The 19,406-nt window shown below is 38.5% G+C and overlaps 7 protein-coding genes across 7 annotated transcripts; 2 read left to right on the forward strand and 5 right to left on the reverse strand.

Annotated features, from left to right (window-relative positions):
- Positions 1–758: 758 nt before the first annotated feature.
- RHIMIDRAFT_206370 (Metallo-dependent phosphatase) lies at positions 759–2,230 on the reverse strand (the record flags this gene model as incomplete). Its single annotated transcript, XM_023606897.1, has 4 exons — positions 759–989; positions 1,048–1,397; positions 1,462–1,708; positions 1,763–2,230. 4 exons carry the CDS (start codon positions 2,228–2,230, stop codon positions 759–761), a joined length of 1,296 nt encoding a protein of 431 aa, XP_023463298.1.
- Positions 2,118–2,826, reverse strand: RHIMIDRAFT_261794 (uncharacterized protein). The gene has a single exon (XM_023611568.1). The coding sequence runs from the start codon at positions 2,740–2,742 to the stop codon at positions 2,455–2,457; it is 288 nt and encodes a 95-aa protein (XP_023463299.1). The 5' UTR covers positions 2,743–2,826; the 3' UTR covers positions 2,118–2,454.
- A 668-nt stretch (positions 2,827–3,494) lies between these two features.
- RHIMIDRAFT_261795 (uncharacterized protein) lies at positions 3,495–4,182 on the reverse strand (the record flags this gene model as incomplete). Its single annotated transcript, XM_023611569.1, has 2 exons — positions 3,825–4,182; positions 3,495–3,770 (listed from the first exon to the last, which is right to left on the reverse strand). Coding segments are annotated over exons 1-2 (400 nt in total), but the record flags the coding sequence as incomplete, so codon positions are not given.
- A 949-nt stretch (positions 4,183–5,131) lies between these two features.
- Positions 5,132–10,625, reverse strand: RHIMIDRAFT_240269 (uncharacterized protein; the record flags this gene model as incomplete). Its single annotated transcript, XM_023609338.1, has 19 exons — positions 5,132–5,155; positions 5,217–5,415; positions 5,463–5,556; positions 5,611–5,756; positions 5,815–5,914; positions 5,967–6,153; positions 6,205–6,411; positions 6,472–6,782; positions 6,849–6,933; positions 6,983–7,447; positions 7,498–7,595; positions 7,671–7,844; positions 7,919–8,052; positions 8,114–8,244; positions 8,294–8,430; positions 8,485–9,280; positions 9,330–9,601; positions 9,657–9,724; positions 9,787–10,625. 19 exons carry the CDS (start codon positions 10,623–10,625, stop codon positions 5,132–5,134), a joined length of 4,467 nt encoding a protein of 1,488 aa, XP_023463301.1.
- A 53-nt stretch (positions 10,626–10,678) lies between these two features.
- Positions 10,679–14,913, reverse strand: RHIMIDRAFT_294084 (DNA-dependent RNA polymerase II second largest subunit). The gene is made up of 6 exons (XM_023614055.1): positions 14,583–14,913; positions 14,477–14,522; positions 14,259–14,424; positions 14,090–14,202; positions 13,890–14,037; positions 10,679–13,837 (listed from the first exon to the last, which is right to left on the reverse strand). The coding sequence occupies exons 1-6, from the start codon at positions 14,623–14,625 to the stop codon at positions 10,706–10,708; spliced, it is 3,648 nt and encodes a 1,215-aa protein (XP_023463302.1). The 5' UTR covers positions 14,626–14,913; the 3' UTR covers positions 10,679–10,705.
- Positions 14,914–15,039: 126 nt separating this feature from the next.
- Positions 15,040–16,279, forward strand: RHIMIDRAFT_240271 (uncharacterized protein; the record flags this gene model as incomplete). Its single annotated transcript, XM_023609339.1, has 5 exons — positions 15,040–15,291; positions 15,372–15,542; positions 15,589–16,045; positions 16,100–16,170; positions 16,220–16,279. 5 exons carry the CDS (start codon positions 15,040–15,042, stop codon positions 16,277–16,279), a joined length of 1,011 nt encoding a protein of 336 aa, XP_023463303.1.
- A 208-nt stretch (positions 16,280–16,487) lies between these two features.
- Positions 16,488–19,379, forward strand: RHIMIDRAFT_43505 (uncharacterized protein). Its single transcript, XM_023615243.1, has 9 exons — positions 16,488–16,966; positions 17,019–17,103; positions 17,149–17,195; positions 17,260–17,267; positions 17,321–17,663; positions 17,726–17,825; positions 17,880–18,884; positions 18,933–19,041; positions 19,098–19,379. Exons 1-9 carry the CDS (start codon positions 16,564–16,566, stop codon positions 19,317–19,319), a joined length of 2,322 nt encoding a protein of 773 aa, XP_023463304.1. The 5' UTR covers positions 16,488–16,563; the 3' UTR covers positions 19,320–19,379.
- Positions 19,380–19,406: the final 27 nt, after the last annotated feature.

Consider the following 19,406-nt stretch of genomic DNA (forward strand, 5'->3'; position numbering starts at 1 on the left):
GGGTGGGATGCGGTGACTGAAATATGACACTTGTGACGCAAGCACTACGGAACTTCATTTTTGGATTCTCTTGTTAGATATCTGCCATGACGCTGTGTTGTAAATTACTACTCTTCTTGAGCTAACAGCTTCTAGTATGCTCATTTTATGCTATCACCTGCCTTATAAAGGCTGATTATTGATGAAAATAGAAAATTCTTCGTGTTATATTTCAGTAGAAAGAAGAGAGTATTTTGTATTTAATAACTGCATTATCATGCTCGAAAGGGTCATAGAACTTTGAGTACTTTTGGAGGACAGACCTGCTCAAAGTCCTGATTTCCACCGAACATATTTGGAATGAACTTTAAAGGCTTATTGAAAAAAAAAAAAAGGTCTCTTATTATTCATGTGAATCAATTGAAGGTTGCCCTACAAGAAGAGTGGACAGGACTGAGCGTTTAGTCGGAAATGTGAAGAGGAGACATGTTGAAGAGACTGTTTAGCTGAATATTAAAACTGCCTTTGTTTTTAAATACACTTCAACCTTTCTTTTCTCATAATTTGATATTCCATGCTTAAGTATAAACGCACATATTAGTTGGTCTAGAACCTATGCTATTTCAACATTTTCTCGGGAAGCTTATTCGGGAGTGACTGTACAAGCATTCATGTTTATGCAACAACAAGAAAAAAAAAAACTAGCCTAGTTGACAGAAAAGCTACTTTTGCAGTTCTAGGCTTAATTAGTTCTTGGCTCACTTCTTTATGACGTATTTCTATCGTTTATTATTATTACTGTTGATATTACCATTACTAATCTTGTTCTGTTTAAGTCGTTCTTTAGCCAATGGATGATCGGCTGGAGTCAGTAACTCAAAGCTACATAACAGCTCTTCGTTTACGCTCATGATAGCACCAAAGTTGTCAAACTCTCCACAATAGTTGGGCGCTGAGAATACCGTCACAAGGGATCTATTAGCAAAAAATTCGTAGCCATCTTCAACGACCTTAAAATAAAAGATAAACTTAATTTTTTACATGTAAATAGAAAGAAAGAATACATACCATGTGAGCTCGGCACACCAAGTCTAAATCAAACTTTGATAGAAACTCGTTGATGACCTTTTTGCCAAATACATAAGACACACCTCGCTCATTATCTTCCCAGTCGCCTTCAATTTCAGCAGGGTCTGACCAGAGGAGATCATTAAGTAATCCATAATCAGGTACATCTGTAGGTCTTTGGATATTACGTATTTCATCCATACTATGTAAGGAAGGGCTTAGCCCACCATGCACACAAAATATTTTACCAGCAACTAGAGCTGCAATGGGGAGGGTATTAAAGACATCTACAAATGTACGCCACATTTTAGCGCTCAAGCGACGCTTGCATTCATCATAGAATCCATAAACTATCAAATAAAAAAAATTGTCAAAAACACGATTTTCCATTCCAAAATAAGAGAAGTAGTCTACCTTTGGTAACATTGGCACATTCATGATTTCCTCGTAGTAAGAAAAAATTCTCTGGATACTTGATCTTGTAACAAAATAGAAGTAGAATCGTCTCCAAGCTTTGCTTTCCTCTATCCACATAATCGCCTAAAAAGAGGTAATTGGCAGACGGAGGAAATCCACCCATCTCGAATAATCTAATCAAGTCGGTATATTGTCCATGTGTATCACCTACTACTTTTACAGGAGGTGAAAGCTCCAGCAAGGACTGGAAAAAAAAAAAGGTTAGTTACAACGATGATACTATCAATTCTAGACGTACAGGTTGGCTCAAAAATATATCCATAGCAGCCCTACAGATCGCAGTGACTTCTGAATGTCGTAAACATAAAGTCTTGGACACTTTGGATGAATAACCAGCATCTAAGAGACGATTGATATATTCATCAATATTGGTTGTTGAAGAATACTCGCTTGATATCGAGTTCACAGTTAGTTGATTGACCGAGCCTACTGTCAGTTGGTTCACATCATCCTGTTGTAGTTTTTGTCCCTTGGGTGGCCAGAAATCCGATGTTTCTAATGCTTTATGTTGCTGCAGGTTTTCCACTTTCCCCTGTAATGGCTCTTGCTTGGGAAGAGGATACTCGGGGTTTAGTTGAGATAAGGCGTTTTGTTGTTGTTGTTGTTGCTGTTGATAGTTGTTGGATGTAAGCAGAATAGAGCTGACAGAGTGGGCTGTATTTGTAGAGTGCTCGTTTTCTATTTCGATACGAGGAGGTAAAGGCATACTCTTGCTCTTTGCTGCTCTCTTTTCTTTTTTTGAGTTCTTTGTTGAAACATTGTTTCCCATTTGCTTTTTTCTGTCACTCTCTTTCTATTTCTTTATTTCTTTTTCTTTTACTCCTGAAATATGTATAGGGAAAAAAGGAACAAGAAAAAAAAAGAAGAAAGCAAAAAGAGAAAACAGGATTAAGGCTTTATAATATAAAATCATAAGACTGGGTTTCAAAATTAAGTTTTGTAATGACTTAAAGGTAAATCATCTTCTTCAAATTGAATATGCCTTTCAGGTTGCTGTGTCCGCTTCTTGGCTGCATTGATTAGTCGTGACATTTTACTGACTTTTCGTTGCTGCTGCTGAGGCGGGGGAACAGAATAAATATCTTCCATGCTATTGGCATTACTGCTATTGTTGTAGTTTTGAACTAGTATTGTTTGCTGAATTGAAAGGTACCAAAACATTAAATTGGATATAAGTACTTGCTGACGTAGAGGTCGTTTTGGATCTGCAAGTTTCATGTGTGATAGTCGATAGATTGCACGTTCAACATGAAGGGGTAACCGATTAGAATTATATGCAATAGTAGTAGTAGTAGTAGTAGTAGTGGTGGTGGTAGTAGTAGTGGCTGATGGTCTTGTTGTTGTTAGTGGTGATGTGGATGAGGTTATTTCCAGCCTGCTGGGTTTCTTTTTTTTATTAGTCGCATTAGTTGTCATGGTATTATTTTGAGATTTCAATGAACGTGTAAATAATGTTGCAAGATTAGAAAATTGTTTGTTGTTCAGGTTATTCATTAGCTTTCCTTGCTTTGTATGAAATAATCCTGTAAACCACGATGGTCTCTTTTCAATTAATTCTGATTTTGTATTCAATATTGGCGGCGGCCGCACCATGGTGGGCCTCTTTATCTCTATTGACTCCCTCTCCTTTACTTGCTCTTCTTGTTCATTATTGATTTGTGTCCTAAGTTGCGACTCCGCATCATGCACACGTGAGAGTATTCCTCGTTGAGAACTATCATCGGATTCAAGACTGGCGCTTCCTAAATCTATCCATTCACTCATGTTGACTGGTTGGTCATAGAGACTAACGCCTTCTGATTTATCCCATGTGTCTGCAGTAGAAGAGGCTGGCCTTCTCTCTGATGTCGATCTCTTTGTCTTGGCTGTGCTCCTCCTGCTTCTTCCTCTTGCAGAAAACGCAGATCGACGAAGTAGCGTCTTGTCTGGTATATGTGCAAGTATAGGTGAATCGTCTACTGAGCTAGAGTTGCGGTCAAACAGCATATCATCTGGTATTACAAACATTTTAGCTCATATATATCCCCTCTTTTTTTTCTTTCTTTCTATTGTTACCTCTAGATTCATCTGATACCTGCAAGTTATGTCTAAACTCATCGTCTTCAAATGTATGTGATTGTGATAGAACCGATTTTCTGCGCTGTAAATTAGAGGCCCTTCTTCTCACTGGTGTATTAGCTCCATGGACTTCAATAAACTTTGCAAATTCAATTGGTGCGATCTGAGGATGTTTATCAGCCGGGACCCTTTTTGACTCAAGTCAGTATAAAGCCAAGAAGGGAGGGATAATATCCACTTACCAAATAACATCGTTGGTCAAGTCAATAGGCTTCTCTTCGTCCTGTTCTTTCTGTTCTTCTTTCGTCTCTTCTTCTTTGTCAAGTAAGTTTGACAAAAGTAAGTTGGCATACAAGTCATAATCTGTAGTCAATTGCTGATTATTTCTTTCTGTTAAAATATCATTCATTTAAATATTAAAAAAGAAGAAGAAAAAAGAAAATTGAATGTGCAACACCAGAAAATTGTATGGTTGAAGTAGAATATTTATCCAGATGATAATTCGCTCTTTTTGTTTTATTCTTGGAGATAAAGAAGAGGAAAAAAATGCTTTTATTAAATAAAGAACACTGACAACAAACAAGCTTCATCAATCGCAAGTAATCAAGTTGTACTAGTATATATATATAAATAAATGTGTATGTATAAAACTATTTCTTAAAAAGCTACAACATTTTCGGTGGTCTTTTGTTTCCTTGGATTCCTTACAACGTATATCGTTTCCATGTCAACCATTATTAAATCGACTGTTTTTTATAATATGAAAGATTTTCTATTGCGTCTTTTATAAATCGCGCTTTTTTTTTTTTTTTTTTTAAAAGAAAAATAAATGTCCCATTTGACCTTCTGCAGAATTTCCAAAGTAAGTAATTTTTATATGCAAAAAGGAAAGGGGACAACAAGCTATATCAAAATATAATTTGTAACCAATTACTGACTATTTGAGTGATTCGTGCCTCGCTTTTAGTCTCTATTTCGTCAACGACAGTAAGAAGCGATATGAATCGTCACATTATTCTGAGTAAAGCCGAATAACACGAGGGCCAGTTATTGTCTTGTTTCCTTCTTGTTACGGGTAAAACTCGAAAAACTTTTAAAGAGTAGGCATACTACAGTCAGTTTTGGAACTGGTGTCATCTTTTCTTAGATAATATTATTTATAGCTTAAGTGGCGTACTCTATTAATAAAGAAGACATAATTCCACCTTATTAAAAGAAATAGCGAGGAAAAATTCAGTAGAGGTGCGATTAGACGCTAATGTGGCAGTAAACCAAATGTGATATTAAAACAAACTGCATCTTGAAGAGATCAGCCTTTTATATTAATTTTTGAAACGAAGATGGACGGATATGATCAAGTATAGATTTGATCGCTAGTACTAACGATACATTAGATGCATGGTGTATCATACATCCTAACGAAAATGGTCAAGGGTAAATATTTATTCAAGTGATTCATAGCCTAACAAACATTAGCAACAATTCGCTCATAAATGTAATTCTCATTTTCAAATGAATATCTTTGCTTTTATTAAATAGAGTGTTTACTTTAAAGAGGTGAATGCATACCAAGCTTTTCAAAAATACAAGTTAGAATACATTGCATCTCTCTTTCCTTTTTTTCTCCCTCTTACCTTTGTACTAAATTCAAGCTTGGATCGTTTCTGAAATCGAGTAAACTCCTTACTGTCATGCATCTTTACAACTTCTTGAACAGGTATCAATACAATAGGCCAAGCAAAGCCTAAAAAGTAAATAAACCAAGGGAAACTGGATAGTTTGAATGGTCCGTGCGCAAGCGAGACTGCGCAGAAACAGAATTGTAGTGCAATGCTATTGATTGGTCAATAAAAAAGCATCTCTTTCTCTCCTTAACTTACCTAGCAAAGAAGGCCCCAATCCAGACTGTATTTCGAAAAGGTATAAACTCAATGATAGAAGCTGTGCGATGAAGAAATGAGTAAGATATGAAAGCTATTGTATTCAATAGTTAGTTGTGATTTTGTTTATATGAAATATATACTTTACCAAGATACCAAACAAAAGAAATGAGAAGAAAGTTTTGAGCATAGATAACCGCCCATTGTTCTTCAGGCGTCCAGTGATACCAGCCATTGACCCCGAATTTTCCAAAGACTTCGGATACGCTAATGCCAAGTGAGTAGACAAGTGTTCTATACAAAACTAATTTTAGCAAAATCCTGTTTTGATTAAGCAATTATTCCTCCTTACAGAGCATAGATAACTATGCACATGGCAATAACCAAAATAAAACGGAGGACAAAGTAGTACATAAACCTCCAAAAGTCTTGAAGGTGTTCAATATTTTTACCTGTTGCAATAAGTCTTAGTATTAACCAAATCAATATATGTATGTACTTAACCTGGCATAAGGAGCATAATACTGTCATCATGGGGTGTAAAGAGCATCGACATGGACAAGATAGGAAGGATGATCCACATGGTCCATAAGATCTGATAACCAGTAAGGATGGGTGGAAATAGAAAGCAAAAACTTAGCAATAACATCAAGACAATGGACATGCATCCAGCAGCATAAAAAGCAAACCCCTAAATTGTGTATATTAGTTAACGTTCCATAACATAATCCAATTATCTTACCATTCGTACACAGCCAAGTAATCTTCGAGCATCGCGGATGAGCTGGGTTACGGCATACAGACTTGTTTCGTATTGCATAAATAACCCACAGGGTAGACTGCACAGGGATGCACCCACGGCCAGTGGTGGCTGCCGATCATTTGTTGTCAGCCGACCTTTACTCTGTGCGCGAGTATGCATAGGCTCCATTCCAATACTGATATCCGACTAGCAAAATAATCAACATTACTAAAACTTCCTACGTCAATATGCGTATATATTGCTTACCAGGGCAAATGATTCTGTGCTTTTAGTATTAAGTGCATTACCTATAGAACACACAACTTCCCCGTTCTCTTGGAATATTCTAATCATTTCTTTCATGGCTAGTGGCGTGCACTCAGCAAACAAAGATACATGAAGCGGGATATCATCCACTGCTTCTAGATGAGGCCGTATCTGATCTATGCCTCGTGGAAGCTGGGCTTTGATATCGTGTGTTTGAAGGTAGCCATTGCCAAAATTGTCCTCATCATTAGGATTGGACAAAAGTATGCAGCTATTCCAATCTGTTTCGAGACCTAACCTCTCTGCAAAAGCTAATGAAAAAAAATATTGTCAATCCTCTCTCTCCATTGAAAAAAAAAAAAAATACCAATCATTACCTTTGGATTCTCTTTCTGCAGTTGTGGAGAAATAGACAAAGCGTATTCCTGCAAGGCCAAGGTCCTCAATGAAATCCACAACGTTCTTATATAATCTCTTAGGAACCGTAATTGCTTTATTAATAGCTGCTTACCTGTTTGGGTTGATGACACATGGCTGCCATTCCCAAGAAAATTTGTCCTTTGACAGCTTCCTTGTAAAATGCAGCCTCCTCTTGTTCATCTACGGGCTCATCCTCTTCAAATGAATAATCTGTCGTATCCGTCTCAGAACCACTGTTGCCAAATGCTAAATCTTTTAGCTGCTGCTCTTCTTGCTTATCTACCGGTTTTGCTCTCTTCAATGCCTTCTTCTTTGATGAGCGACTGCTACTGCTACTGCTTGTATCACTGTCTGAGCTATCTGAACTGTCCGAGCTTGGAGGCTTGTATGGCAACACAACAAAAGCACAACCAGGGTCCTCATCTTTGTCGTCTGTTGGATTTAAAAATGGGATCCTATCGTCGTTTACTGTATTGATAGGACGATAGGCGTAGGCAATACATTGCATGTCGTGGACCATGGCATTCTGAAAGAAGTCATTGATTTTCTTTTCCATCTAAGGAAAAAAGTATTAGTACGTATATTTTTCTCTGATATCAGCAGTACCGTTTCACTCATTGTCTGCAAAGATGTACCGTCCCAGTAGTCAGAACATTTATCCATCACAAGTGAAGGATGACCATCCGTTAAGAGTTGATAGCTACCTATAAACAGAGAAAGAATAGGCGTGTATGTCATTTATCAAGCTATCATATTAAAAACTCTCTTTTTCTCTCTACCTGAAGTCTTTTCTTCAAAAACTGTAGATAAGGCGTTGGGTACTTCAAATTGATAATATTTACTAAACTTATATCGTGGCGTATTCAATATCTCATGGTAAGGTGCAAATGTGTATATCTCTGCCCTTAAAGCAAAAGACTGAAGCGCTTCTTCTCTGAATCCAATACATTTACCTAAGCGGCATAAACAAGCTAATTTATGTTGTATATGAGTTGGCTATTGTATGTGTCAAACTATTCAGACTTACACTGCCGAGCAGGACATGTCTTGCCATAGACGTGTAACTTTGAACGTCGACGGTGGTATTCAGATCGCTTACGGCTTTGAAGCACTCCACAGTTAGTATTGAGCATAAAATTTAAACCAAGTGGTTTTAAGCACCTAGAAGAATATATATTTGTATAAAAAGGCGCCTTTAGTCATTTTACTCTCTCTCTCTTACGGTAAGTAATGGTCCCAATCTTGATCCTCAAACTTGAGTCCTGTTGGCGCATCCGAGTCTTCTTCGACATCCAAATAAGTGATATCCTCTTGATTATTTGGAAACATGAGTTGTTCTACAGTAGGAAACGGCTTTGCTTTTATTTAATACAATGTACACAGATTTGAATATGAATCTTACATTTGCAATTGTGCCTTCCTTATCCAGACAGCAGATGACAGTTGTATTTCCCAATGACTCTAGCAAATTCGTGGACCTTGTTAAAGACAGTCTATCCCATTTGGTCAATAGCGATAGAAACCTATCCCAAACAGCATCTATAATAAGAGAAAATAAGACTCGTATACCAAACACACATTGCAAATTCTTACTTGGACTCAACTCCAAATCTTTTGTTGGTGGCGGTGCTTCGGCATCAAATTCGTCTACTTCATCATCATCCTCGTATTCCGTTTTGGAGATTTGAAGTGCTTCAAACAGGATCAACAGTTGTGCATTACCGAAACTTCGAGCAATCACCCACATACTGGGCAAACAAAGGGGGAGAAGTGGAATGATGGTATAGAACGACATTGTGAATGCTTCTTCAACCAGCTGGTCTGAAGGATAACGATTGGCGAGAATACTTTTAAGCCCATACCTTAACAAGTTGATAAGCAGTGCAATGACCAGGACAACCCAGAGGATGTATCTATAGAATATACGCATAATATAATCCGCTTCTTGGTATAAGACAGGAAGTGGTCTCTTTTGGTTTAATGCTTTTCGTATGTTCTTTTCAAGCGGTGTTTCAAGTAAAACAAACTGATGCCGACCTCTTGACCTCATGTATTCCTCCATCAGACCTGAAGGTGGAGGTATACCAAAGAAGGACGGTTTGAACGTTTGATCTTTTGCCAAATAGTACTCTTTGTCCTCTAGTGAAGCGTCATTTCTAGCATCGTCACTACTGCTACTGCTACTACTGCTGCCGTTTTTGTTGTCGTCTTGAGATTTATTGATAGGGTTTGGTTTATGAATGTATTTCATACGCCCGGGTGCAACATCACCATAGAGCATCTCTACGACATCTCCTTCAACTAGTAAATTAACAGGGAAAATACGTACAACCCCATCACGAACTACTTTGGCCACAGACATGGAGGGAATGAATGGGATTTTGGTGTCCTGTATGTTCCTGTTAGACGGTTATTTTCCTTTTAAAATCATTACATACTTGAACCATATTCATTCCATTTCTTTCAAGTGCATTTATGATAGTCGCTGCACGATCAATCATTTCCCTGTCAGTCAATGTACGCTCTCGACAGTACAAAAAGATATTCCACAAGCCCATCGATATAATCAGCAGAGCCTCTACTAAAAGACCAGTGATGCGGTACTGGTATGGTTCACTCTTAAAGTACCCTGCAATATAAAATGCTAATAGTGCAAATCCTGTAATAAAACACATAAAGACTTCAGGTCGGCTCAGGATAAATTTGGCGTCTTTTTTTAAAGGATTAGATTGGATTACTCATGTCTATATTTTTTTTCTTTTTACCTTCTGATATTTTAGCAATCCGGGCTCTCTCTTCTTCTAATATTTGACGAGAGATAAAAAGAAGCTTGCTATAGAGAGATAGTCTGTGAGAGGCCTGAACACATGAAAAAGGCATCATCTATAAGCTAACCTCAGCGCTTCTTCGCTTGACAGACCTGGATGCCTGATTGATTGTAAGCTCTCTCTTCTACTCCATGAATGGGACTGTAAGTTTGTTTGCAATACTCGCTGTGTTCGCTTGTGTAGTCTTTTACGAGGCACTGATCTCTTTCTATAACGATGTCTTCTATTATGTCTTATCATCCTTTCGCGGTCTCCCCTCGGCATTTCATCTACTAAATCATCATCCTCTTCGGTATACACAGTCACCATTCGTTTATCATTAGCAAGGTCACCTTTTTTCATATTATAATCTTTACGGCGATGCCTTTGCCGATGATCACGACCAGGCTCATACACACCTTCGTCATCGGCATCATCCTGATCATCCTCTCTATCCATCGCAATTTCCATCATGTGTAGGTTGGAGGTTCCTCTTGCTGTTTGTTCTGACCTCTGCTTACTGACTAAAGCTGATTCTGTGTCAGAATCTCGTCTGGTGGGAGAATAACAGAATGCATAATCGCTCTCTGATTCCTCGTCTCCTGACCGTACTAGATGAGCTGCACTGTTTTTCTCTAATCGACGTGGTATTGAACTACCATGGTCAATGACAACCTGTGCTGATACGCTACTGCTACTGCTACTACTACTACTACTGCTGCTGCTGCTACTGTTACTACTCACACTTTTCGTTTCGTCCTCATTTTCAGCAACATCAAGCAAAAAGTAGGTCGTTCCTTCTGCTTCAGTGACAGGTTCAGGTTGAGCATTAAGTGGTGTTTGTGAGTTGTTGGAAGTATTTGATATGTGAGACGAGCTAGACGCTATATTCGTATTATTGTTGTTATTATTATTATCATCGGTCATATTATTTGCTCAAGATATAAAAAAGTAAAAGAATTTTTATTAAAAAGATGGATGTCGGAATTTAAAATATGTAATTTTATTTAGTCTGCATCAACAAACATACGAGGAGCAATGTTCATTGCCATTAATTCTTGGAATAAAAGTTTACAAGCATAAGGAATATGGATCTGTGAAATTCTAGTCTTATTTTTACATGCGCGGCATTCAAAATTGTTCTTTTTCAAGTTTGCAATAGCCATCAGACCACAGATATCACACACATGGACACGATATGCATCTGATGCGTCAAACAAACGTTCCTTCAAGAATTGAGCAACACCATGGGAAATCATACAATCTCTTTCCATTTCACCAAAACGTAACCCACCATCTCTTGAACGACCTTCAACTGGTTGTCTTGTCAAGATCTGTACAGGTCCTCTTGCTCGACTGTGAATCTTATCGTCTACCATGTGTTTCAAACGCTGATAATAGGTTGGACCCAAGAATACTTGAGCATTCAGCTTACGACCAGTAAAACCATTATACATGACTTCAAACCCACGTTGCTGGTATCCCTGTTCTTGCAATGCTTGTGAAATTGCTTCGACTGTAACATCCGTGAATGGTGTGGCATCACCTTCATTACCAGTCAATGTTGACACTTTACCAAGTAAACATTCAATCAAGTGACCAATTGTCATACGAGAAGGAATAGCGTGAGGATTAATGATCAAATCAGGTGTGATACCTTCAGCAGAGAAGGGGAAATCTTCTTGACGATAAGTGATACCAATCGTACCTTTCTGACCGTGACGAGAGGCAAACTTGTCACCCATCTGAGGCACACGGGTTGAACGAACTCGCACTTTGACAAACTTTAAACCATCTTGATTTGTTGTCAACATCACTTGATCCACAATACCCGTTTCTGTTGATCTCAAAGGAGTAGAGGCATCACGCTTTGAATGTGTACTCGTTCTCTGACCCAGCTCTTCGGATTCTGGAGGAATAGGCGCGGTCTTACCAATGATAATATCGTCACCAGAGACACGCGTACCGGGAGCAATAAGACCATCATCTTCCAATTTTTCATATGTACCATGCTTCAATCGAAGCGTCGTCTCACGTGTTGGCTTCTCAAACTCTTCCATAAACATCATACCCGCCTTCTTCTCAGCATCCATATAAGTACGGAAGAATAAGGATCTGAAGAGACCACGATCGATACTACTCTGATTCATGATGACAGAATCTTCTTGATTATAACCAGAGTAACATAATATGGCTACAATAGCATTTTGACCAGCAGGAAGTTCTCTGAATCGCAAAAACTCCATGGATCGTGTAGTTGTCAGGGGCTTTTGAGGATAATACAGAATATTGGCAAGCGTATCCATACGCATTTGGAAATTAGTAAGATATACACCCATGGCCTGCTTACCCATAGCAGATTGATAGGTGTTACGAGGAGATTGGTTGTGATCAGGGAAAGGAATGATACTGGCACAGATACCAAGGATCATACTTGGATGAATTTCACAGTGTGTCCAAGTATGTGCATATGTGCCTGTCTGTGATTTTACACGACTGGCCAAGCTACGAGTCTGCTGAAGAGGAGCACCATACTGCGCAGCCATACGTGATTCTGCAAGATCTTCTGGTGTCATACAAATCATTGCTGTCTCTTCTTCATCCGCATCCACATATTCTACAATACCCTCAGCAATAAGATCTTGCCAGCCGTAGTCGTCATCAGGATCTTGAAGACGAGATACGTGCTCACGGGTCAATCGTAACTGTTGGTTATCAACCAAGAAGAGAGGCCTGCAACAACGACCTGCGTCTGTGTACATTCTTAATTCCTTTTCACGAATATCACGGACAATACTGACTTCGGGCGAAATGTCTACAGACCGTCTCATCTGTTTCAAAGAGGTGACCAATTCTCCAGGGTCACGGTGAATACCGATCCAGACACCGTTGACAAAGACCTTGGTAGCATCCGCAATGCTTGTCGCACTGAGTTCTTCCAAGTTTTCCATGGCCCATTCTTCCAAAAACATGATCAAAGGATTAGCGGATGAACCGACGGAGATGTATGACATCAAAGCCAAGTTTTTGACCAGACCACATGCCTGACCTTCAGGTGTTTCTGCAGGACAGACAAGACCCCAGTGGGTATTGTGCAGTTGACGAGGCTTGGCAATTTTACCATCACGGCCAATAGGTGTGTTACATCGACGCAAGTGAGAAAGAGTAGAAGCAAAGGTGTATCTGTTCAATACTTGAGACACACCAGCACGAGATTGCATTGCCTTTTTTTGATCACCCCAGTTACCCGTAGCCAATGAGTACTTGAGACCATTCGTGATCGTGTTGGACTTGACAGCCAACGACAAGTTGAATTCTCTGCTGGACTCAATACACTTTTGCAAATACTTGGCTACATCCTTTGTCAATTTCTTGAATAAGATTCTAAAGAGACCTGCCATAAGAGGACCGGCCAAATCCATTCGCTTCTTGCCATAATGATCACGATCGTCTAATTCACGACGTTCGAGAGCGGCAAGGAGCAGACGGTGAATCATGTAACCAAAAAAGTATGATTTTCGGGTCTCTGTCTTGTAGGCAGTACCTACGTGAGGTAACAGCTCCTTTTGAAGAATTTCGGACGCGTACTTGATACGTCTCTCTCTCGTTGCGCCCACTGTGGTACCTCTTTTACCGATAAAGTCTAAAGCAACATCTTGATCTTGAATGACAAACGCTTCTTCAATTGATGGTTTAAGCATTTCCAGCATTTCATAGTCATTGCGATCATAGCAGATATGCTCCAAGACATCACGATCTGATACTTGTCCAAGCGCTCTAAACACGATTACTACAGGTATTTCAGATCGGATATAAGGTAGAGCAGCACGAATGAATTGGCCAGCGGTACCACGCTCGGCTGAAGGCCTCATCATCTTAATAAATAACGGAGAAGCATTTTTGGAGCCCTTCTCTGGTTGTGATCGAATTTCGGCAGTGTATGAAAAGTTGGAAGGTGGTGCTTTTGAAAACACATAGACTGTATTTGTAGCCATGCGTTCTTGGGCAATCAACACTTTTTCTGAACCATTGATGACAAAGTAACCACCCATATCAAAAGAGCATTCATTCAAGTCGTGCATTTCTTTTTCAGGCATGTCGTGCAATATACAATAACTTGACCGTAGCATCACTGGGACCTAAAAGATGTGTCAAAATTGCCCTATTATCACTATTTATTTGCTTCTTTACCTTTCCTACAAACACTTTTGTCTTTGGAGGAGGTTCTGTTGACTCATCCATAAAGTAATCATTAGGATTTGTTCTAGGATTATTTGGGTCGTAAGGCTTTGCTATCTGTGTACGTTTACTCATATCAATGTATAATGGAGCTGCATATCTAATATGTCCATAGTCAGAATTGTATTTCTAAAATGAATGATATACTTTACGTTAAATTACGTATACGAGCTTCTTGAGGAAACATAGGCTGTGAGCTACCATCGGCTTCTGTCATTGTAGGTTTTGACAGGTAAATTTGTCCAAAGTCAATAATATATCGTTTCTAAGCTGGGTTATTAATAATTCCATTTCCATTTTTTTTTTTTTTTTAATACATACAGTGACATCGCCATCGCCTCCAACATGTTGTAATACTAGATTTGAGTTTTCGTCTACTAGCTCTTGCATTGTGTTTTGAACAAATTCATCAAAGGAATCCAACTGTTGTCGAACGAGACCTTTTTCTTCAAAGAAAGAGCCAATCACTGTCCAACAGTCTTCTTGACTACATGTAATATTAGCTCTCTCTCTTTTTTCTTTTAAAATCAAACACTTACGTGATAGGCTCGTCTTCATACATTTGGTCATCGGGCAAAAAATACTCTGTAAGAAAAACAAGGTTAATCTATTATTTTTACTACGCTAAACACTTTTTTTTCTAACCATTTTCTGCCATCATATAACTATCGTCCATTACTTCAGTCATTATTGATTATATTTGCTGATAAAAGCTTTTTATTGTTTTTGTATATGAGATCTTGTTCAATCAGTCCAAATGCGTATTTTGTAGACACAGCCAAATGTGACAGAAAGAGAGAGGAAAAAAAAAAAAAAATTGATAAATTACTGTTCTTTAGTATGCGTGTAAAGTTAACTCCTTTAAAGTCAATGAACACACAAGCACACACACAAATGTAAAGAAAAGAATACAAGGATTCTTTTTAAAAAAAAAGTAAAAGAAAAAAAAAAACTCTCTTTTTCTTTCTTTCTCTCTGTTTTGGGAACCCTACGCAGAGAATAACAGTACACGCACTATAAAAAAAATTGGTGTGCATTCAGTGCTACGGACATTAAAAAAATTTTACACACCACACTCACACACATAGAGAGAAAGAGACTCATGGATAACTTCATTCAGACCTTCAGCTGCACCTGTGAGAATGTTTGTGACAAGTCCAATCATATTTTACAAGTTCATTTGAGAGACATTCTATCAAACAAATTACAACCTGTATTCAAAAAAAATGCTCTTCATCACCCTGCACTTAAGCGACCTTCGAGGTATGCAAGAGATGATGAGCTACATGAGCAACAAGCTTGGAAGTCAGATCATCATGTTGACAACCTATATTGGATCATAAACAAAGCTGATGTATGTGTATAAAAAAAAGAGAGAGATTTGAGAAAGAGGAGAAGGGAGTATATTAATAAACTTTTTTTACGCGTGCACAGCCTTTGAAACTTGAGGAAAACCTAAACTTGTTGATCCCACCTGTGTTGATTGTCCTTGATGACTATGATATTCAATATCGAACTAAGGGAGTTTCTCTTGTTCATGTCATGGTCACTCGAATGAATTCGGCTGGCATCATCAAGAACAATCTGGATAATGTATTTTTGGAGGTAGTCATAGCTGGGCTATATGTATGCAATAACTCACACTTAATAGTCATTGTTTAATTGCCTATACTACCTGACACAAGACAGAGATGCCCCTCTTATTGAAGCAGCATATCCTTGTATAATGGACCTTATAGCTTATACAAAACAAGGGCAATCCCGTTGTGATCTGTACGAAAGAGTAATGACTGAAGGCGTTCTGACAGGACTATTACATGCAGGAGAAAAGATCAGATTTTTACCTATCTTGCTTCAACCCATTCCAAGACTATTTGAAGAACTAGGTGCATCAAGTGTACAATATCTGAAAGGCATCATTCCCTCGCTATGTCAATCACTATCGACTGTTCCTTACAATGATAGTTTAGAGATGAGAAGGATTAATCAATTGGCTGCACACGGATTAATAGCTGTCATTCGAGTATGTTGGCCAAGGATCAGCACTTATGAAGGGATCATCATGAGTAGCGTGGCAAAATGTTGGTCGTACTATTTTGATAAGCAAGGTAAACCAGTCTTCTCTTTCCCTCCCCCTTTTTCTTGACATAGATTGCATTTAGATAGAGAAATGTTGGAACTACAGAGGCAGCTTTACAAGATATTTGAAGCTGCCTGTCAAGGAGCAGAAGAGGTAAGATGACAAGATAGCAAATCAATCAAAACTAAGATAAAAATGACAGGCGGATAAAGAAGCATTATTAAAGTATAAACCCAACGTGTTTGAGCCTCTGTTTGCCTAAATAGCATACACTCCTTTTTTTTATTAAATTGGTGATACCGAATACTCTGCAGTCTAAGTAACAAAGGCGTGATTTACCTTTTGTGTTTATACTTTTTCATTAAGCCTAGTTTGTATATAATAAGACAGGATAGAAACAAAGAAGGGAGAAAAAGAAGGGGATAATAGGAGACATTATCTAATATGATATACAGGTCTCCTTATTGACATCCCCCTTTGTTTTGTATTGAAAGAAGTGATTGACGCTTTTTCTTCTTCTTTTTATATTACTAAATAACTGAAAACATGGTTGCTGTCCTGGAATTAAAAGATACGGTCGAAGAACATTGTGTAGATCCAATGGGAACAGAGCATGCCAGGGATAATGAGAATCCTTTAGAATTAGAGCAGATTGTCAATGTGCTTCAGTCCATATTAATCGTACAAAAGCAAAATGAGGATGAAAAAGCGCGCAAGATGACGACAACAACTCAAATAAATAACCAGTCAGAGCAATATTATACATCAAAAAAATTAAAAAGAGAAGAACAAGTTATTGTTGACTATGAACTTGATCAACATATCAGTCACAGTCATCTTTTGGTCAAGCATGGTTCAAGTAACGAAGCCAATCTGATCACACTCGGTTGTGTAGACACTAAATTAATCCAAGCGAATACGCTCACTCCAAGGGAACAAGAGAAAGCAGGTAAAAAGGAAAATAATAATAATAAAAAGAATTTACTCATGACATATACCAGATGAACCTATACAAAAGGCTGTTTTTTGCCTGTTCAATAATCAGTTTATGAATGCCAAGAGATTATTTGAGCAACAAGCGAATAGGTACCTCGATATAATGATATAGAAACCTTATTAATATATCAATAGTGATCCACTGCATGCATTAGGATTAGGCTCAATGATGTTTTTAAAAGGTAAACAAAGATACTTGTTATGACCTTTTGCTTGTTGTCTAACCAACATAAACATTTTTTATAGCTGTTATAGTACGAAAAAAAGAACAAGAAAATAACCTTATTCTTAATGTATTTCTGTGTAGACATTCGATCACCAAGTACACCAAGATTCCATTAATGTACTAACCAAAGTTTACCAAATTGCGACTGCACAAATCGATAAAGCTACTAGGCGACATATTGGCAGCACTGTGAGTCAATATCTTTCCTCTTGTCGGCAATACATCAGACTTTCAAAAGCTGTCCCAACAGATATCAAGCCTGTCCAACCAAAACAGCTGGAAATGCACAGAGTTGAACCCATTTCGAATGGTATTTTAAGAGCGCATGTTGTCAAGGCTGAAGCGTGTCTTCAAATAGCGATACTATACTTATTGCAGGAAACAGTAGCAGGATATGTCAAGTGCGGATTAAATTTGAGAAGAGGTAAAATGCGTGTGTGTGTGTACTTTCTACAGGGTGTATATCTTATGTCATATGAATATTAGCTTATGTAAGCTATAGCATTGTCTGGCAAGAATATAAACGCATGGGCCAGCTTCACAATGAATATATTGATGGTGGCACGATCTCTGGTATTCAGTTTGGGTAACTATAACACAAAGTTGCATATATGGCAAACTGAGTGATTTTTCTCTTTAGAATAGGAGCCATTCACTTAATTTTATCATCACTTCCACAAAAAGTGTTACGCGTCATTTCAGCGTTTGGATGGAAACCAGATAAGCATCTTGGGTTTGTGCTACTCAAACTCTGCTTAGAAGAACGAAGGGTTCGATCACCTATGGCTTCTGTCATGTTACTAGCCTACTACACCACTCTGACATCGCTTTGTCCTCAGCTTCTAGCTGGTGAATATACACAGCCAGCGATAGAGACCTTACTAGACGCTCAACGTATCTACCCAAACTCTTGTATCTTTTTGTACTTTGCAGGCCGCACGTCGCGTCTGGCCCGTAATCTGATCCTTTCATCTCAGTCGTTTCTCTATGCAAGCGAGATTAGCAAAAACGAATGGGCCGAGGTCGAGATGCGACATGTATGTAGCTATGAGATCGCATTGAACCATATGATGTATAGTCACTGGAAGGAAGCTAACGATATCTTTTCCACGCTGTATAACGATAAATACTTCTCACCAGCTCTCTTTCGATACCTCTCCGGTGCCTGCTTAGACATGATGGGTGAACGTACCGAAGCAATCTTGGCCCTCGCTGATGTCCCATCGCTCATAAGCAACAAATCTTCAGCGACCGAACAATATATTCTTCGCAAGGTCAAATTTCTTCAGTCAAGTGGATATCAGGACATGGACATGATCCTCTGCGCCCTCGAGTATCTTTATTTCATGAATGCTTTTGAATTCATGGGCATTCATGAACTCGAGCATAACCTCGAACTCGTCGATGACGCGCTCAGTGGAATACTGGAGGCTGAGAAGTTGGAATACACTATACGCACACGCGAACTCTTGCCAGAGACGCCGCCGCCTCAGTACGAAGATCAACGCGGCGTCCTGCTGTTGCTCAAAGTAGCCATACTAAACGCTATGAATTGCCATCAAGAATCTATAATACATCTCAATTGGGTTATTGACCAAAGACATAAGATCAAGGCCGAAAAGTGGGTTGTTCCTTACATCTTTTGGTATGTGCATGTGCATGTATAAAACTCTTTGTTTACCTTGTTCTTTAGGGAGGCTGGTGTCACTGCTTGGAATATGGAACAAAGATCTCAAGGTGTCTCATTCTGGCAGACTGCACTTAAATATACAAATTATGACTTTGAGAATCGGTTGGTGATGGTAAAGAAGAAAAACAGAAGGAATAAAACTTTTACTAAACCTACTTCTTTTTCTAGAAAATTAATTTGGCCATGACTCATGCAAACGAGGTTGGAGTATACCCAATAGAATTAAAAAAACAATGTAAATTGAACTCATCGATCATGTGTACCGGCAATACACTGCACGACAGCGGTATCATCATGTACCAGTCCAGTGAGAGCACGACAGATTGTGAGGATGAAGGAAACGAGTCCATTGACAAAGCTGTGGATCGGTCAAGTCTTGGATCATGTTAATATAAATGTTTATTATAATAATAAAATGAGAATTTTTATACATGTATTAAATATGTGTGTTTGTATAAAATCTATTTACAAAAAGAA

Source organism: Rhizopus microsporus (assembly GCF_002708625.1).
Source record: "Rhizopus microsporus ATCC 52813 unplaced genomic scaffold scaffold_16, whole genome shotgun sequence".
NCBI lineage: Eukaryota > Fungi > Mucoromycota > Mucoromycetes > Mucorales > Rhizopodaceae > Rhizopus > Rhizopus microsporus.

What these genes read in the sequence shown, in the direction of transcription:
- RHIMIDRAFT_261794 (XM_023611568.1), bottom strand. Translation starts at nt 2,742, where the DNA reads ATGAAACTTGCAGATCCAAAACGACCTCTACGTCAGCAAGTACTTATA.
- RHIMIDRAFT_294084 (XM_023614055.1), bottom strand. Translation starts at nt 14,625, where the DNA reads ATGACTGAAGTAATGGACGATAGTTATATGATGGCAGAAAATG. An exon ending in TATGAAGACGAGCCTATCAC is followed by an intron (nt 14,425 to 14,476) that starts GTAAGTGTTTGA and finishes TATTACATGTAG; the next exon opens with TCAAGAAGACTGTTGGACAG. An exon ending in GAGGCGATGGCGATGTCACT is followed by an intron (nt 14,203 to 14,258) that starts GTATGTATTAAA and finishes AACCCAGCTTAG; the next exon opens with AAACGATATATTATTGACTT.
- RHIMIDRAFT_43505 (XM_023615243.1), top strand. Translation starts at nt 16,564, where the DNA reads ATGGTTGCTGTCCTGGAATTAAAAGATACGGTCGAAGAACATTGTGTA. An exon ending in ATCTCTGGTATTCAGTTTGG is followed by an intron (nt 17,826 to 17,879) that starts GTAACTATAACA and finishes TTTTCTCTTTAG; the next exon opens with AATAGGAGCCATTCACTTAA. An exon ending in TTGAGAATCGGTTGGTGATG is followed by an intron (nt 19,042 to 19,097) that starts GTAAAGAAGAAA and finishes TTCTTTTTCTAG; the next exon opens with AAAATTAATTTGGCCATGAC.